Source organism: Diadema antillarum, unplaced genomic scaffold, assembly GCF_040938485.1.
Source record: "Diadema antillarum isolate AM-2024a unplaced genomic scaffold, OU_Dant_1.0 seq00000017_RagTag, whole genome shotgun sequence".
NCBI lineage: Eukaryota > Metazoa > Echinodermata > Echinoidea > Diadematoida > Diadematidae > Diadema > Diadema antillarum.
The window spans coordinates 346,335-359,521 of NW_027271137.1; the positions used below are offsets into that span (position 1 = coordinate 346,335).

The following is a 13,187-nucleotide window of genomic DNA, read 5'->3' on the forward strand; positions in this document are numbered from 1 at the left end:
GTGCAAAGGGCAAAAATTTGATGAGAATGACTACACCTCTGTGGATGTATTTCCTGGGAGTAGATGATGAGAATAATTGTGATGAAGTCATTGACTTTTGTGGCTTTTGTTGTGCCGTGCACATCCTATCGTGTGCGGATGTGATGTCACCCACAGAAAGGAAATCTAACGTTCCAATTGTTTGATGTCAGCACTCGGGTAGACGATCTCTGCTGGCAGGTACCAGGTACCAGATAATATTAGTTTTGTTTTATTTAACGCTGCGCGGTGATTTAAGAGTTGAAGAGTAAGAGTTGAAGAAAAAGAAATAGAAAGGCAAAGATACATAGGTAGTCTGAGGGACAGGGGAAAAAAAAAAGAAGGAGCAATCGTTGCCCCATGATCATTTTTGTGTAGAACTCTGAAATTTTCGCTAGTTATTATGGTTTGTTGCGTTTTGTCTTTGAACATAAAATCTCTACGAGAATCGGAGCTTTGGCTTTCCCTTTCGTAGTCTTTTGAATCCCTGTCCAAATTCATTACAGATGAAGTAGATGCCTGTCAAAAGATCAGTCAGTCCTCTCTAAGAACAGACATATTAGCAAAAAAAAAAGCAAAGAAACAAACAATTAATCATAGAGATTAATCAACCGTTGAATGATATGATCTTCTTCCAGTCCCCCCCTCCCACAACCACAGTGAAATATTAATGTAAAAGCTTTTATAATCTTATTCAAGTGTAACATATATTTCATGATGATATTATGGTCGACAGAAAAGGAAACGACAAAATTAAACATGCAAATCAAATCTAAAAAGATGACTGTTACTAAAAAAAAAAAAGACAACAAAAATTTGAAAAACCGAAACGTAACATTGGTACAAGTAACAAATAAAAGAGAGCATTTAGTTATTGTCATTACGTTTTAATTGAACAAGTGTAAAATTGAAATTTACGTAACTTTTTTTTTTCTTCTCAATTTCATGAAACTTTCTCTCTTCTTTGGGCTCGATTCTACTTATTTTGATGAAGTCATCTGATGACAATGGAGTGGAATGCATTCCATACTTTAGGTTTGCCCATTTTCAATCCATTGAACATAATGGATGCCCGTATATGTCAAGTGTGTTATTTTGTTTTGTTTTGTTACGTCCTGCTCATTATACCCGATTCGCTGAACAATGTATCAATCGCTGCCTCACACGGCCGGATATGCTGTGGAATAAAACAGGAAGGACAACTCATTGGGAGTAACACCGGGTGATTTGGTACTACCAGGTACCGATCGGGACGATTTTCAGACCAAAGAGTATAAAAGTTGACCAAATTGTTTGTATTCCTCAGATTTCTCGGGTTCGTGCTTTCACGAAAGAAAACTCCAAAGCAACGAATAGAAAACTTGTCAAGAGAGAGATTTCATCATGATGGGTTGGAAATCAACTTTGCTCATTCTCTTTCTCGCTGCACTTGCTGTCGCAGGTAAGAATGATATCTTTATTTCACATCAGTCCCCCTTTTTTCATATTATATTCTCTTTTACATATTCAAAGATTATAATAAGAAAGCTTAGATAATATTTCAATATGGAAAGATCACGTGAGAAGGTAAAGATTACGCGACACTGAAATTCAAAATTAATAATCAGAATGGTGTATGTTTGATTCTCCGCGATTAATCACATCAGCGATGAAGAACTGCCTAGCACAATAAAAGGACTTTATTTCAATGTTAACTATGTTGAAAATTTATATGGCAATGAAGTTTACCGCTATAACCCGTCTCTCTTCACGCTGGATATTGGAGTTGATTGAAAAACAAGTTGTGTCTATGTTTCTACAGGTGAAACACTTCTGTTTTCAATATTCTTTCTTTAGCAATATTTGTCCTAATATCATAGTGATACTCAGACAATGATGCTATGAATATCATAACGATGAGAAACATGCAGTTTATTCATGATAAACACCTGTCTTTCAATGCTTCTTTCACAGTGTGCGCAAAGGACGGTCGTCGGGATCCAGACAATAGACGAGGGCGGGGTCGCCCCTCTGATCGTCCTGGTGGCCGTGGAGGACCCGGTGACAGCCAGATTGAGGTTAATCTAGAGCAGCGTGGAGGCGGACGCCGAGATGGTGGTCGTAGGGATGAGGGACGTTCTCGACCAGGAGAACAGATCTCAAACGGCCAAGGGAGACAAGGCATAGAGGGAGGTGAAGGAGATGAGTTTGGAGGACAAGGGGGCTTCAGACGGAGAGGAGGTAAACCGTTCTTTGGACAGGGAGAAAGACGAGAGGGAGGTCGACAAGGAGGGCCGGAAGGGGATATGTCACCGATGCCTTTTCGTGGTGGTAGGAGATCTGATAGAGTCAATGAAACTGATGGTGACGAAAGTTACCCTGGTCGTCACCACGGAAGGCATCACTCACACCACCGTCACCATCATCAACATCACCATGGAAGGCGTAATGAGAGTGAGGAATCTGAAGAAGGAGATAACAATGGTACCAGTATCTTCCCATTCAGGTTCGGTCGCCATGGAAACCGCCGTCATCACCATACAAAGTGCAATGAGAGCGAAGACTATGATGGGGAAGGAGACAATAATGACACTCGCATCGAGAATGCACCATTTGGTAGACCATCTCGTCGTCGTCACCACCCCTGCAAACGTAATCGTACTGAGGAGGAAAACAGCATCTCAGATCGATGGGACCGTCGTGATCAATCTGGACGGGATGGTGGGCGACGTGGAGAAGGAGGAAATGGTAATCCCTTCCAACGTCCAGGCAAGGATGGTCGTCATGGTAACCGTGGTGGTCGTCCATTTGGTCGTCGAGGTGGCAAGAAACCCGAAGGCGATGAGGAAGATATGTCCACCACCACTGAACCAACAACACAGACCGGAGAGCGTGAAATTGATGAATTCGGAACTGACTTACCCGAAATCAATGAAGGGTTCTTGCCATGAGGAAAGTGAATCGTTGTTCTTGTTCTTGCTGTTATTGTGTGTTTTTTTTTCAGGTAATTCTTCCCTCTCTTTTCCATCAAAATCTTATCCAAGAAAGCATGCTTGATTGGTTCTCGCATTAATACAAATCTTGTTTCACGCCGTGATTTGCGGCTTGTATTTTCACGTGCACTCACGAACAAAAAGCAAAGACAGAAATGAAATCATGTTTCCTTCTACCTTGAGTACAATGATTTTCAAATATCTCGATGGCTGATGAATATTTGTATATTTGTAAAATGTATATTTGTAAAATGTATAATAAATATCGTCATGTATAAGAATCACATAGCGTGTAAATGCGAGTCATTTTCTAAGACGTTTTAGTATAACATTGACATCAAGAGTGAAATAGAAGGAGACGGGAAGATGGTGATAACAAGTGTCATCGACAACTTACATACAATCTTGTGTGTGGGACTGAGAGATGGACCGACTACAGGACATGTTACGGCCAAATTATCAAGAGAAAGAGATGCGAAGAGTGGAGGGAGGCATTGAAGCCACGATATAGATAGATAAATAGATCTAAACTGATGAAGACTAAACATCTCTTTGTGATTGTGTGTGTGTGGGTGTGTGTGTTTGTGTGTGTGTGTGTGTGTGTTTGTGTGCTTGTGTGTGTATGTGTTAAAAAATAAGAATAAAAATTAATTTTAACAAGTATGTATTTTTGGTTCTCTTTTTCTCGGATTAGCTCGATCAGGCTCATCGCAAATACCTCACAATATGCTTATATGAAAAAACATTACACAAAGTCATGCAGTAGAATGACAAACTCGACAACTATATTATCCACACATGTATTAAGATATACATATATATATATATATATATATATATATATATATATATACATATGTATATATATATATATATATATGTATGGAACAATACTGTTTACAACATAAGTCATTGGTAAACGCTACAGTAAATACAGTTAGTGCACGAGAAAGAAATGAATCTTAATTCTTTAATTTTTCACATTATAGGGGCCTTCATCAAAATTGATTGTGGCTCAAGTAAGAGATGTGTAGATGTAACTATGGCCGTGACTATCTGTGTGTGTGTGTGTGTGTGTGTGTGTGTGTGTGTGTGTGTGTGTGTGTGTATGTGTGTGTATGTGCAAGTGCAGCTAAAATCTATACACAGTACCAGGCTTCGTGAGCCAACAGAGCAGAAAGAACTCTCTAACGGAATTTGTTTTCGAATGACGTCACACAATAATAGAGTAACAAACACGAATACAGTTTATATCGTTCATAGAAGAGAATGAGAAATGCTTCATTAGGTAGTGATCCTGATTAAATTATCCTGGGACCGTGGATCAAATTAGTTAAAGATAACGTTGTGGTCAACCCCGCCATTATCAGCTGCTGTATCAGTAGAAGTAGTAGTGGTAGTAGCAGTGCAATGTAGAAGCAATATCATTATTATCATGAGTCGTAATGTCAGTATCATTGCCAGCATTACATTAATCATAATCCTGATAATGATAGCAATGATAATGACAGTGAAAACAATGATTACTGTCATTATCAGTGTTGAACTATTGTCGTCTGTTTTTTTGTTTTGTTTTGTTGTTTTGTTTTTTTTTTGGGGGGGGGGGCACTTGGACCTCTTATTTAACTCAAACTAAAATTGCTATGTCTCTACTGCTGTATATTTGTTTCTCTGTTTGCTTGCTAATCATGTTGAATAGAAAACGAAAGAAACTACGGAAAGCAATATCCCAGTAAATCATATTAAATCACCTGTTGTCCTGTTTCCTTGTCCAATTTGTTTTCTCTTTTTCTGCATTGCATTTCTCCATGTTTCACTATATTTCTTTTCTGTCAGTTGCCTTGCCCATTTATTTCTTCAGTTTTCCATCAATCTAACTTACGAGCTATAAATCTACCTGTTTTAATACCAGTCACATGTTTTACTATTCGTTCGTAACAGCATAAAGGTATAGCTCTGTTCTTGATCTGTATGGAGGGTTGTTGGCATTATCATAAGGCTGAAGGAGCTCAATTGGTTGTTTCTTATTCTTCATCGGAACAGTGGTGTTCTTCTAAAACATCGAGACTCGTTTCAAAAGCCCTTCTAATAACTGGCTTTGTCTCCAGGCTCTCCGTCCATAGATACTATGAACAATAGCGGCGTTTAACTTATACTTCTTTGATAGTGAGCGCGGGTGCGCCCCTTTCAAATTGACTATAGGATCACTAGACAATAATGAACCAAAGCCCCCACTATTCATCAGTGTACGAAATGATACGCCCTCTCTCGTGCGGCCAACTTTCAACTTTTCATGTGGCATAATCAACCAATCAGGGCTCGCATCTTCTTATGGAGTGGAAATACCGTACAAGATCAAAGGGGCGCAGTTCAGTGTTGCCTACTGTCACTCGCACTTACGCCCACTGATTCCAGAAATGTAGCCCTATTGGTCGGCGGTCCACCTCAGTTTAGTCATCATTGACCAATCATACGGATCATTACCGTGGTCTATGACAAAGTCACGCTAAGCTGAAATTCGGTTTCTCACATTCTCTGGTCCTTATCCATTGCTCTCTTATCTGCTTGCCCAATACAATCACCTCTCGCAGTTAGCAGTTTTCTGTCTTTTTTTGTTGTTGTCGTTGCATTAAGGTTTTTTCCTACTTGTCTCTGTGTCAGTTTCATTCTTTTCTGTTCAGATACTGAAGATGATTAAAGCTAAATATGAGATGTAACTGTCGCATGAGAATTAATTCGTCTTGGATGGAGCTTTCCATGACACCACAAAATGGCCAAATCCGTAATTTGAATAAGTCCTTGCAAAGACTACTACTATAACTGGTACCACTACTACAACTAGTACTTTTGACTTCATTTTGCAAATGGGGAAAAGTAAAATCATTTTTAAGTCTGACTACGTTATTTATACCGCTAATTTGTGTTCTTATCCACATCAAATCAGGCACATGGAATTATTTTATAAGTCAATGAACTTGAACTTGAACTTGAACTTCATTCAGTTTCATTTAAAAAACATATCATTTGTACAATGACAAACTAAGGACAGTAAACGAGTACATAAACATGCATACGTAACATAACTATAAATGAAATGATGCTCTTTCACTCTTAAAATGCACATCCATATCACAGCTTAAATACAACAACAACAGCAAAACACACAATGATGCAAAGGTCGAAAGGTGATGAGAACATGTAGATCTCTGTTGATGTATTTCATACAAATGGATGATTGCAATGAAGTCATTGACTTTTGTGGCTTTGGTTGTGCCTTGCACCTCCTGCCTTGTGCGGATGTGATGTCACCCACAGAAAGGAAATCTAACGGTCCAAATTGTTTTCTTTATCAGCCTGCACTCGGGTAGGCCCTTGCAGCCAGGTACCAGATACCTGTTTTTTGTTTATTTACCGCCTCCAAAGTGACTGAAGATTTGAAGAGTGATAATCAATCAAGAAAAGAAGAGCGAAAGAGAACGAAATGGAGAGAGAGAGAGAGAGAGAGGGAGAGGAGAGAGAGAGAGAGGGAGAGAGAGAGAGAGAGAGAGAGAGAGCGTGAAATAAGCAGTTGAATAGACAGACAAGGAAAAATAAAAAGAATTAAGTGAAAAGAGATATATTACCTTTCAGGCGGATCTGCACACTATTTTTACAGTCATATGCACACGGAGATTTTTGAAACAATAAGATGTTTTGACACTAAACAATAGACTTTAGTGCAACTCATCTCCATTTGAGGTTGACATGATTGATATATCACACATTAAAAACAAAATCCACGACAGTTCGTTGAAATGTTATAAAAGATATTAAGCACTCACTCAAAATTTTGATTCTATATGAAGCTTGGCATAGTGTAATAATCCAAGTTTGATACATGTAATGTGCAAACTGCATTATGTGAGGGCACTGTCTCATAATTCCTTGATCAACTTGCAAACAAGTTTTGAATTGTTTTTGTCAAATAACTTTAAAAAGAAAGAAAGATAGATTCAACACACGTCAATTATTCAATGAGTAGGTAATAATGAACATATAGGGACATGGAGTTCAGGTGCTAAGCTTTTATGCGCTTTTTGTATTGTGTTATTTTGTTTTGTTGCGTCCTGTTCTTCACCCCCGATTTGCTATTAAACAATGTATCAGTCGCTGCCTCACACTGCCGGATATGCTGTGGAATAAAACAGGAAAGGCAACTCATTGGGAGTAACACCGGGTGATTTGGTACTGTCAGGCACCGATTGGGACGATTTTAAGCCCAAAGAGTATAAAAGTTGACCAAATTGTCTGCTTTCCTCAGATTTCTCGGGTTCGTGCTTCCACGAGAGAAAACTCCAAAGCAACGAATAGAAAACTTGTCAAGAGACGGATTTCATCACCATGGGTTGGAAATCAACTTTGTTCATCCTTTTTCTCGCTGCACTTACTGTCGCAGGTAAGAATGGTGTCTTTATTTCACATCGAGTCCTATTTTTTGTCATAATCGTGTCTTCTGTATTGTCTATTCAAAGATTGCCTAGATGATATTTCAGTATGGAAAGAGGATGCGAGAAGGAAAAGATTGCGCGAGACTGAAATTCAAAATTGATAATCAGAATGGTGTATGTTTGATTCTCTGCTCGATAAATGACATCAGCGATTAAGAACTGCCTAGCAAAAGGAAAAAAAGAAACTTTATTTATATATTATGTATGATGTAAATTTATAAGGCAACGTAGTTTAACACTATAACCCGTCTCTCTTCACACTGGTTTTTCAAATTGAAGTTGATTTGAAAAAGTTATGTGTATGTTTCTACAGGTGCAACACTTCTTTTTCAACACGTTTTCTTTAGTCCTTATTTGTCCTAATACCATTAATGATATTCAGAAAATGATGCTATCAATATTATAACGATAACAAACATGGGTTTTCTTCATGATAAACAAGTCTTTCAATGTTTCTTTCACAGTGTGTGCACAGAACGGTCGTCGGGGTTCGGACAATAGACGAGGGCGGGGTCGCCCCTCAGATCGTCCTGGGGGCCGTGGAGGACCCGGCGACAGCCAGACTGAGGCGAATCTAGAGCAGCGTGGAGGCGGACGACGAGATGGTGGTCGTAGGAATGAGGGTCGTTTTCGACCAGGAGAACAGTTCTCAGACGGTCAAGGGAGACAAGGCGTAGAGGGAGGTGAAGGAGATGAGTTTGGAGGACAAGGGGACTTCAGACGGAGAGGAGGTAAACCGTTCTTTGGACAGGGAGGAAGACGAGAGGGAGGTCGACAAGGAGGACCGGAAGGGGATATGTCACCGATGCCTTTTGGTGGTGGTAGGGGATCTGATAGAGCGAATGAAACCGATGGTGATGAAGATTTCCCTGGTCGTCATCATGGAAGGCATCACTCACGCCACCACCACCATCACCATCATCAACATCACCATGGAAGGCGTAATGAGAGTGAGGAATCAGAAGAAGGAGATAACAACGGTACCAGTGTCTTCCCTTTCAGGTTCCGTCACCATGGAAGCCGTCGACATCACCATGCAAAGTGCAACGAGAGTGAAGACTATGATGGAGAAGGAGACAACAATGACACTCGCATCGAAAATGCACCATTTGGTAGACCATCTCGTCGTCGTCATCATCCCTGCAAACGTAATCGTACCGAAGAGGAAAACGGCATCTCAGATCGATGGGACCGTCGTGATCAATCTAGACGTGACGGTGGGCGACGTGGCGAAGGAGAAAATGGTCATCCCTTCCAACGTCCAGGCAAGGATGGTCGTCATGGTAACCATGGTGGTCGTCCATTTGGTCGTCGAGGAGGCTGGAAACCCGAAGGCGACGAGGAGGACATGTCCACTACCACTGAGCCAACAACACAGACCGGAGAGCGTGAAATTGATGAATTCGGAACTGACTTACCCGAAATCAATGAAGGGTTCATGCCATGAGGAAAGTGAATCGTTGTTCTTGTTCTTGCTGTTATTGTGTGGTTTTTTTTTCAGGCAATTCTTCCCTCTCTTTTCCATCAAAATCTTATCCAAGAAAGCACGCTTGATTGGTTCTCGCATTAATACAAATCTTGTTTCACGCCGTGATTTGCGGCTTGTATTTTCACGTGCACTCACAAACAAAAAGCAAAGACAGAAATGAAATAATGTTTCCTTTCACCTTGAGTACAATGATTTTCAAATATGTCGGTGGCTGATGAATACCTGTATATTTCTAAAATGTATAATAAATGTCATCATGTATAAAGAATCACATAGAGTGTAATTGTGAGTCATTTTCTAAGACGTTTTAGTATACCCTTGACATTAAGAGTGAAATAGAAGGAGACAAGAAGATGGTGATAAAAAGTGTCATCGACAACTTACACACAATCTTGTGTGTGGGACTGAGAGATGGACCGACTACAGAACATGTTACGGCCAAATTATCAAGAGAGAGAGATGCGAAGAGTGGAGGGAGGCTTTGAAGCCACGATATAGATAGATAAATAGATCTAAACTGATGAAGACTAAACGTGTGTGTGTGTGTGTGTGTGTGTATGTATGTTCGGTTCTCTTTTAAGGAAAAGTTACGAAGACGCATATATACTTTTGTAAGGGAACTTCAGTTTTCCAAGACTAGCTTATTTTCGAAATCATTTTCAAATATTGTACTTGGGAATCAATATAATGATATGGAATTCGTATTCACAAAGAAACAAATATGTACAAACAAGGAAGAAATAGCAGCTAATTTTCACTTAATAATGCTGCGTGATCATATAAATTCCTGTATGCAAAAAAAAAAATTATGTAAAGACTTGGAACCAGTCGCATGTATGCAAAAATCTCTTACAATCACAGAATGCATACATGCAAAGAACTCATTGCAAAAAGGGATGCAATTTAGTACACTCTACAACTCTAACACACAAACACACACGTATTTGTGATACATTGAAATGGATACGTTGAAACGGGTGAATGAATATATATGCATATATATATATATGTATATATACATATATATGTGTGTGTGTGTGTGTGTGTGTGTGTTGGCAACAGTGTAAATATATGATAATAGTATGATATACTATACCTCCACGGTAAAGGGTAAATAAAGGACCCTTTTTTCTTAATTATTTCAGGCTTTCAAATTCCAAGCCTTCATTATTCAAATTGATTGTGACTCATTCATAGGATGTACATGGATTTATGTATATGGCTGTGACTGTTATTGTGTATGACGTGTGTAATTCAACAACCAAAGTCTGTACACTTTTGCACTGCCAGGCCTCTTTATTCAACAAAAAAAAAAAAGAGATGATTTTTGACGATTATTTCCGACTTAATTTGTTTGTTATTTTGATGACGTCATGTAATACATGTATACAGTCAGATCATTGATAGAAGAGAATGAGAAATCTTTGAATTTTTGGGTATGAAGAATTTCTAGGGGGTTGTGGATCAATCAATAAAATATTATTTCATGATTTTTAGCTGTAATTATCCTGAGCTGATACAGAGGTAGCAGTAGTAGTATTAGTATCAACATTGTCCACCACTTTCCCAGTGTTACATTAGACATAGTCTTAGTAATAATGATAAAAACCATAGTAATGACTATGATAACGATGATTACTATAGCCATCAGTTTAAAACTGTTACCAGACAGTCGTATTCAGTTATTTATTTTTGACTATTAAATTCGTTAATCCATTAATGAAAAAGAAAAAAAAAAAACACACACGCAAAAATCCTCGTCGCTTTTTTGCTTCCGTTTTCTTCATTCTGCATTTTATTTCTCCATGCATACAAGTCATATTCTGCCAGTTTTTACGACATTCACTATTCTTCTTTTATCTTCTTTTTTATCATGTGCCAACCAAACTAGTTCTCTATCTAAGAATCTACGTATACTATTATGAATTATATATTGGATTATTTATTCATAACACCATAACTCTGTTCTCGGCGGGTTTTGAGAGTTGTTGGGCTGATCGTCATACCAACCTGGCTCACTTCATTGTTTCTAATTTTTTCGGCGGAACAATTTACTGGTTCTAAAGCCTGGAGCTTCTTTCACGTTCTCATGATTACTGACTTTGTTTCCAGGCCCACCATCCATAGAAACTTTGAAATAATAGCTCTCTACGTTTAACTGACTTCTTTAATGGTGACCGCAGGTGGGTCCCAACCAAGTTTCCTGTGTATCACACGACAATTGATTAGAGCGCCCTCCATTCATCGGCGCTCTCCCGCTGTCGCGCGGGCAACTTTTAACTTTTCCTTTGACATAATCAACCAATTAGGGCGCGCGTCTACTATAAGCGGTGAAAACACCATGAAAGATCAAAGTGGTGCAGTCCTAAGAAACCTGTTGTCACGCTCGCTTACGCCCACCGATTTCAGAGCTGTAACCCTATTGGTCGGCGGCTCATCTCTTTTAATCATCATCGACCAATTATCTCAAGAGGCGTGGTGTTTTAACTTCATAAGATAATGCAACTGCAACGTATCATTACATGGTCTATTACTAATTCACACTGGGCCGCAAATCTGTTCCTCGCAGCCTCTGGTCTAATTTCTTTTCCTTCTTTTTATCTCTTTGCCCAATTCAACTTTACTATGCCAAAGTGGCTTTTGACTCTCGCAGTTACTATTCTTCATGTATCAACGATTTTCTCATTTGTCTTTATGATGGTTTAATTTTTTACTGTTCAGATACAGATGAGAAGATGGTGAAAATTGGACACGAGATGTAACTGTCGCATGAATTAATTTCTTTTGGATGGAACATATTCCATTACACCCCAAACTTGCAAAAATTCTGTAGTTTGAATAAGAACATGCAAAGATATCCAAAATATGGTTCAGCATTTAGAAAGTTTTTACTATTACCACGCACTTGGATTGTGAGGTGCATAACTCACAATAATTAATAAAAGTGTATAACAAAACAAAACAAAACAAAAGGTTGAAATGACTTTCAGGAAATATAACTCAGTTCTTCTAGAAAAAAACAACCAACAACCCCGAAACAAAAATGGCATTTTGATTTGAGGCATTTCACTTACACCGAAGCATATCAATGTGAAGCGGGGTTCCCACTATCGTGCGATCTACTACGAACGCCACGATTGGACATTCGTAACTGATCGTGAAAGTTTTGTTGAACTCGTCTGAAATTTCACGTTTGGATACGAGGTTATACGAGTCAATACGTGTTGGTTTGCTTGGATGCGATATGGTCACGATTGGTCTTTTTCAAGCAATACGATCTGTCACGATCTGGTCTCCCGTTCAAATACGATCTGATAGGATTGTCCCAATTGAGTCCATGATTGAACCCGATCTACCACTATCGTTACGATCGGGATCCCCGATTTGGTGCGTGCAGCTACGTTCTGATACGTTCCAATACGAATACTGCGATCTAATGCGCGTTGTTGAGAAAAGATACGATGTCTTGCACGATCGGGATCAAAATCGACCCCCATTTAAGGTGCGATTAGACCCGAATGGGAACATTATAGTCAGACTGACCATGGATTTCATTGTTTCCTCAACTTCTGCAGAGTGATTAGGCCTACTATCCACAACCATTGATGATGGCAAGGGTTGACATATTGAGGATGATGAGAACGTGACCTTTGCAGTATTGCGAATGACGATTAGGCCTACATTATTCATAGAAAGGAAACATCATCTAGGCCAGCCACAACCTCAGATAGTCCCTCCTCTAATTTAACCTAAAGAAATTAATAGATTATTGAATCGACGTGCTCATTCCCCCCCCCCAAAAAAAAAGAAGAAAAAAACACGCAAGATCAGATCATTGCCCCATCTTCTCAAGAAAAAAAAAAAAGATCAAGACAAATGTTTACACCTTTCTGTGATATACATGAAGAAAATAATTGTGTATGATGAAATTGAAGCTAGAAAAGAGGATGGGATCTTTTTGAATTCTGACATAATATGTATTATATACGCTCAATATGAAAAAGTTGGCCGAACTGATAGCATTGCTTGTGTGTTTGATTTCATATTCGCATTGTATGTATCATATGCACCTTTATTTCAAAATGTCGTTATCTCATGGGGTATTGAAAGTTTGGTTGGTTTGGCTTGATTTATTGTTTTATTTCACAGTGTTTAAAAAAACCCGACATACACACAACAGAAAGGTAACTCCCCTAAAACAATGTCACTTAAAAAAAAAAG

General features: G+C 38.9%; 1 protein-coding gene across 1 annotated transcript; it reads left to right on the forward strand.

Annotated features, from left to right (window-relative positions):
- The first annotated feature begins 1,322 nt into the window (after nucleotides 1–1,322).
- Nucleotides 1,323–2,948, forward strand: LOC139725160 (uncharacterized). The gene is made up of 2 exons (XM_071636251.1): nucleotides 1,323–1,459; nucleotides 1,972–2,948. Exons 1-2 carry the CDS (start codon nucleotides 1,402–1,404, stop codon nucleotides 2,946–2,948), a joined length of 1,035 nt encoding a protein of 344 aa, XP_071492352.1. The 5' UTR covers nucleotides 1,323–1,401.
- Nucleotides 2,949–13,187: the final 10,239 nt, after the last annotated feature.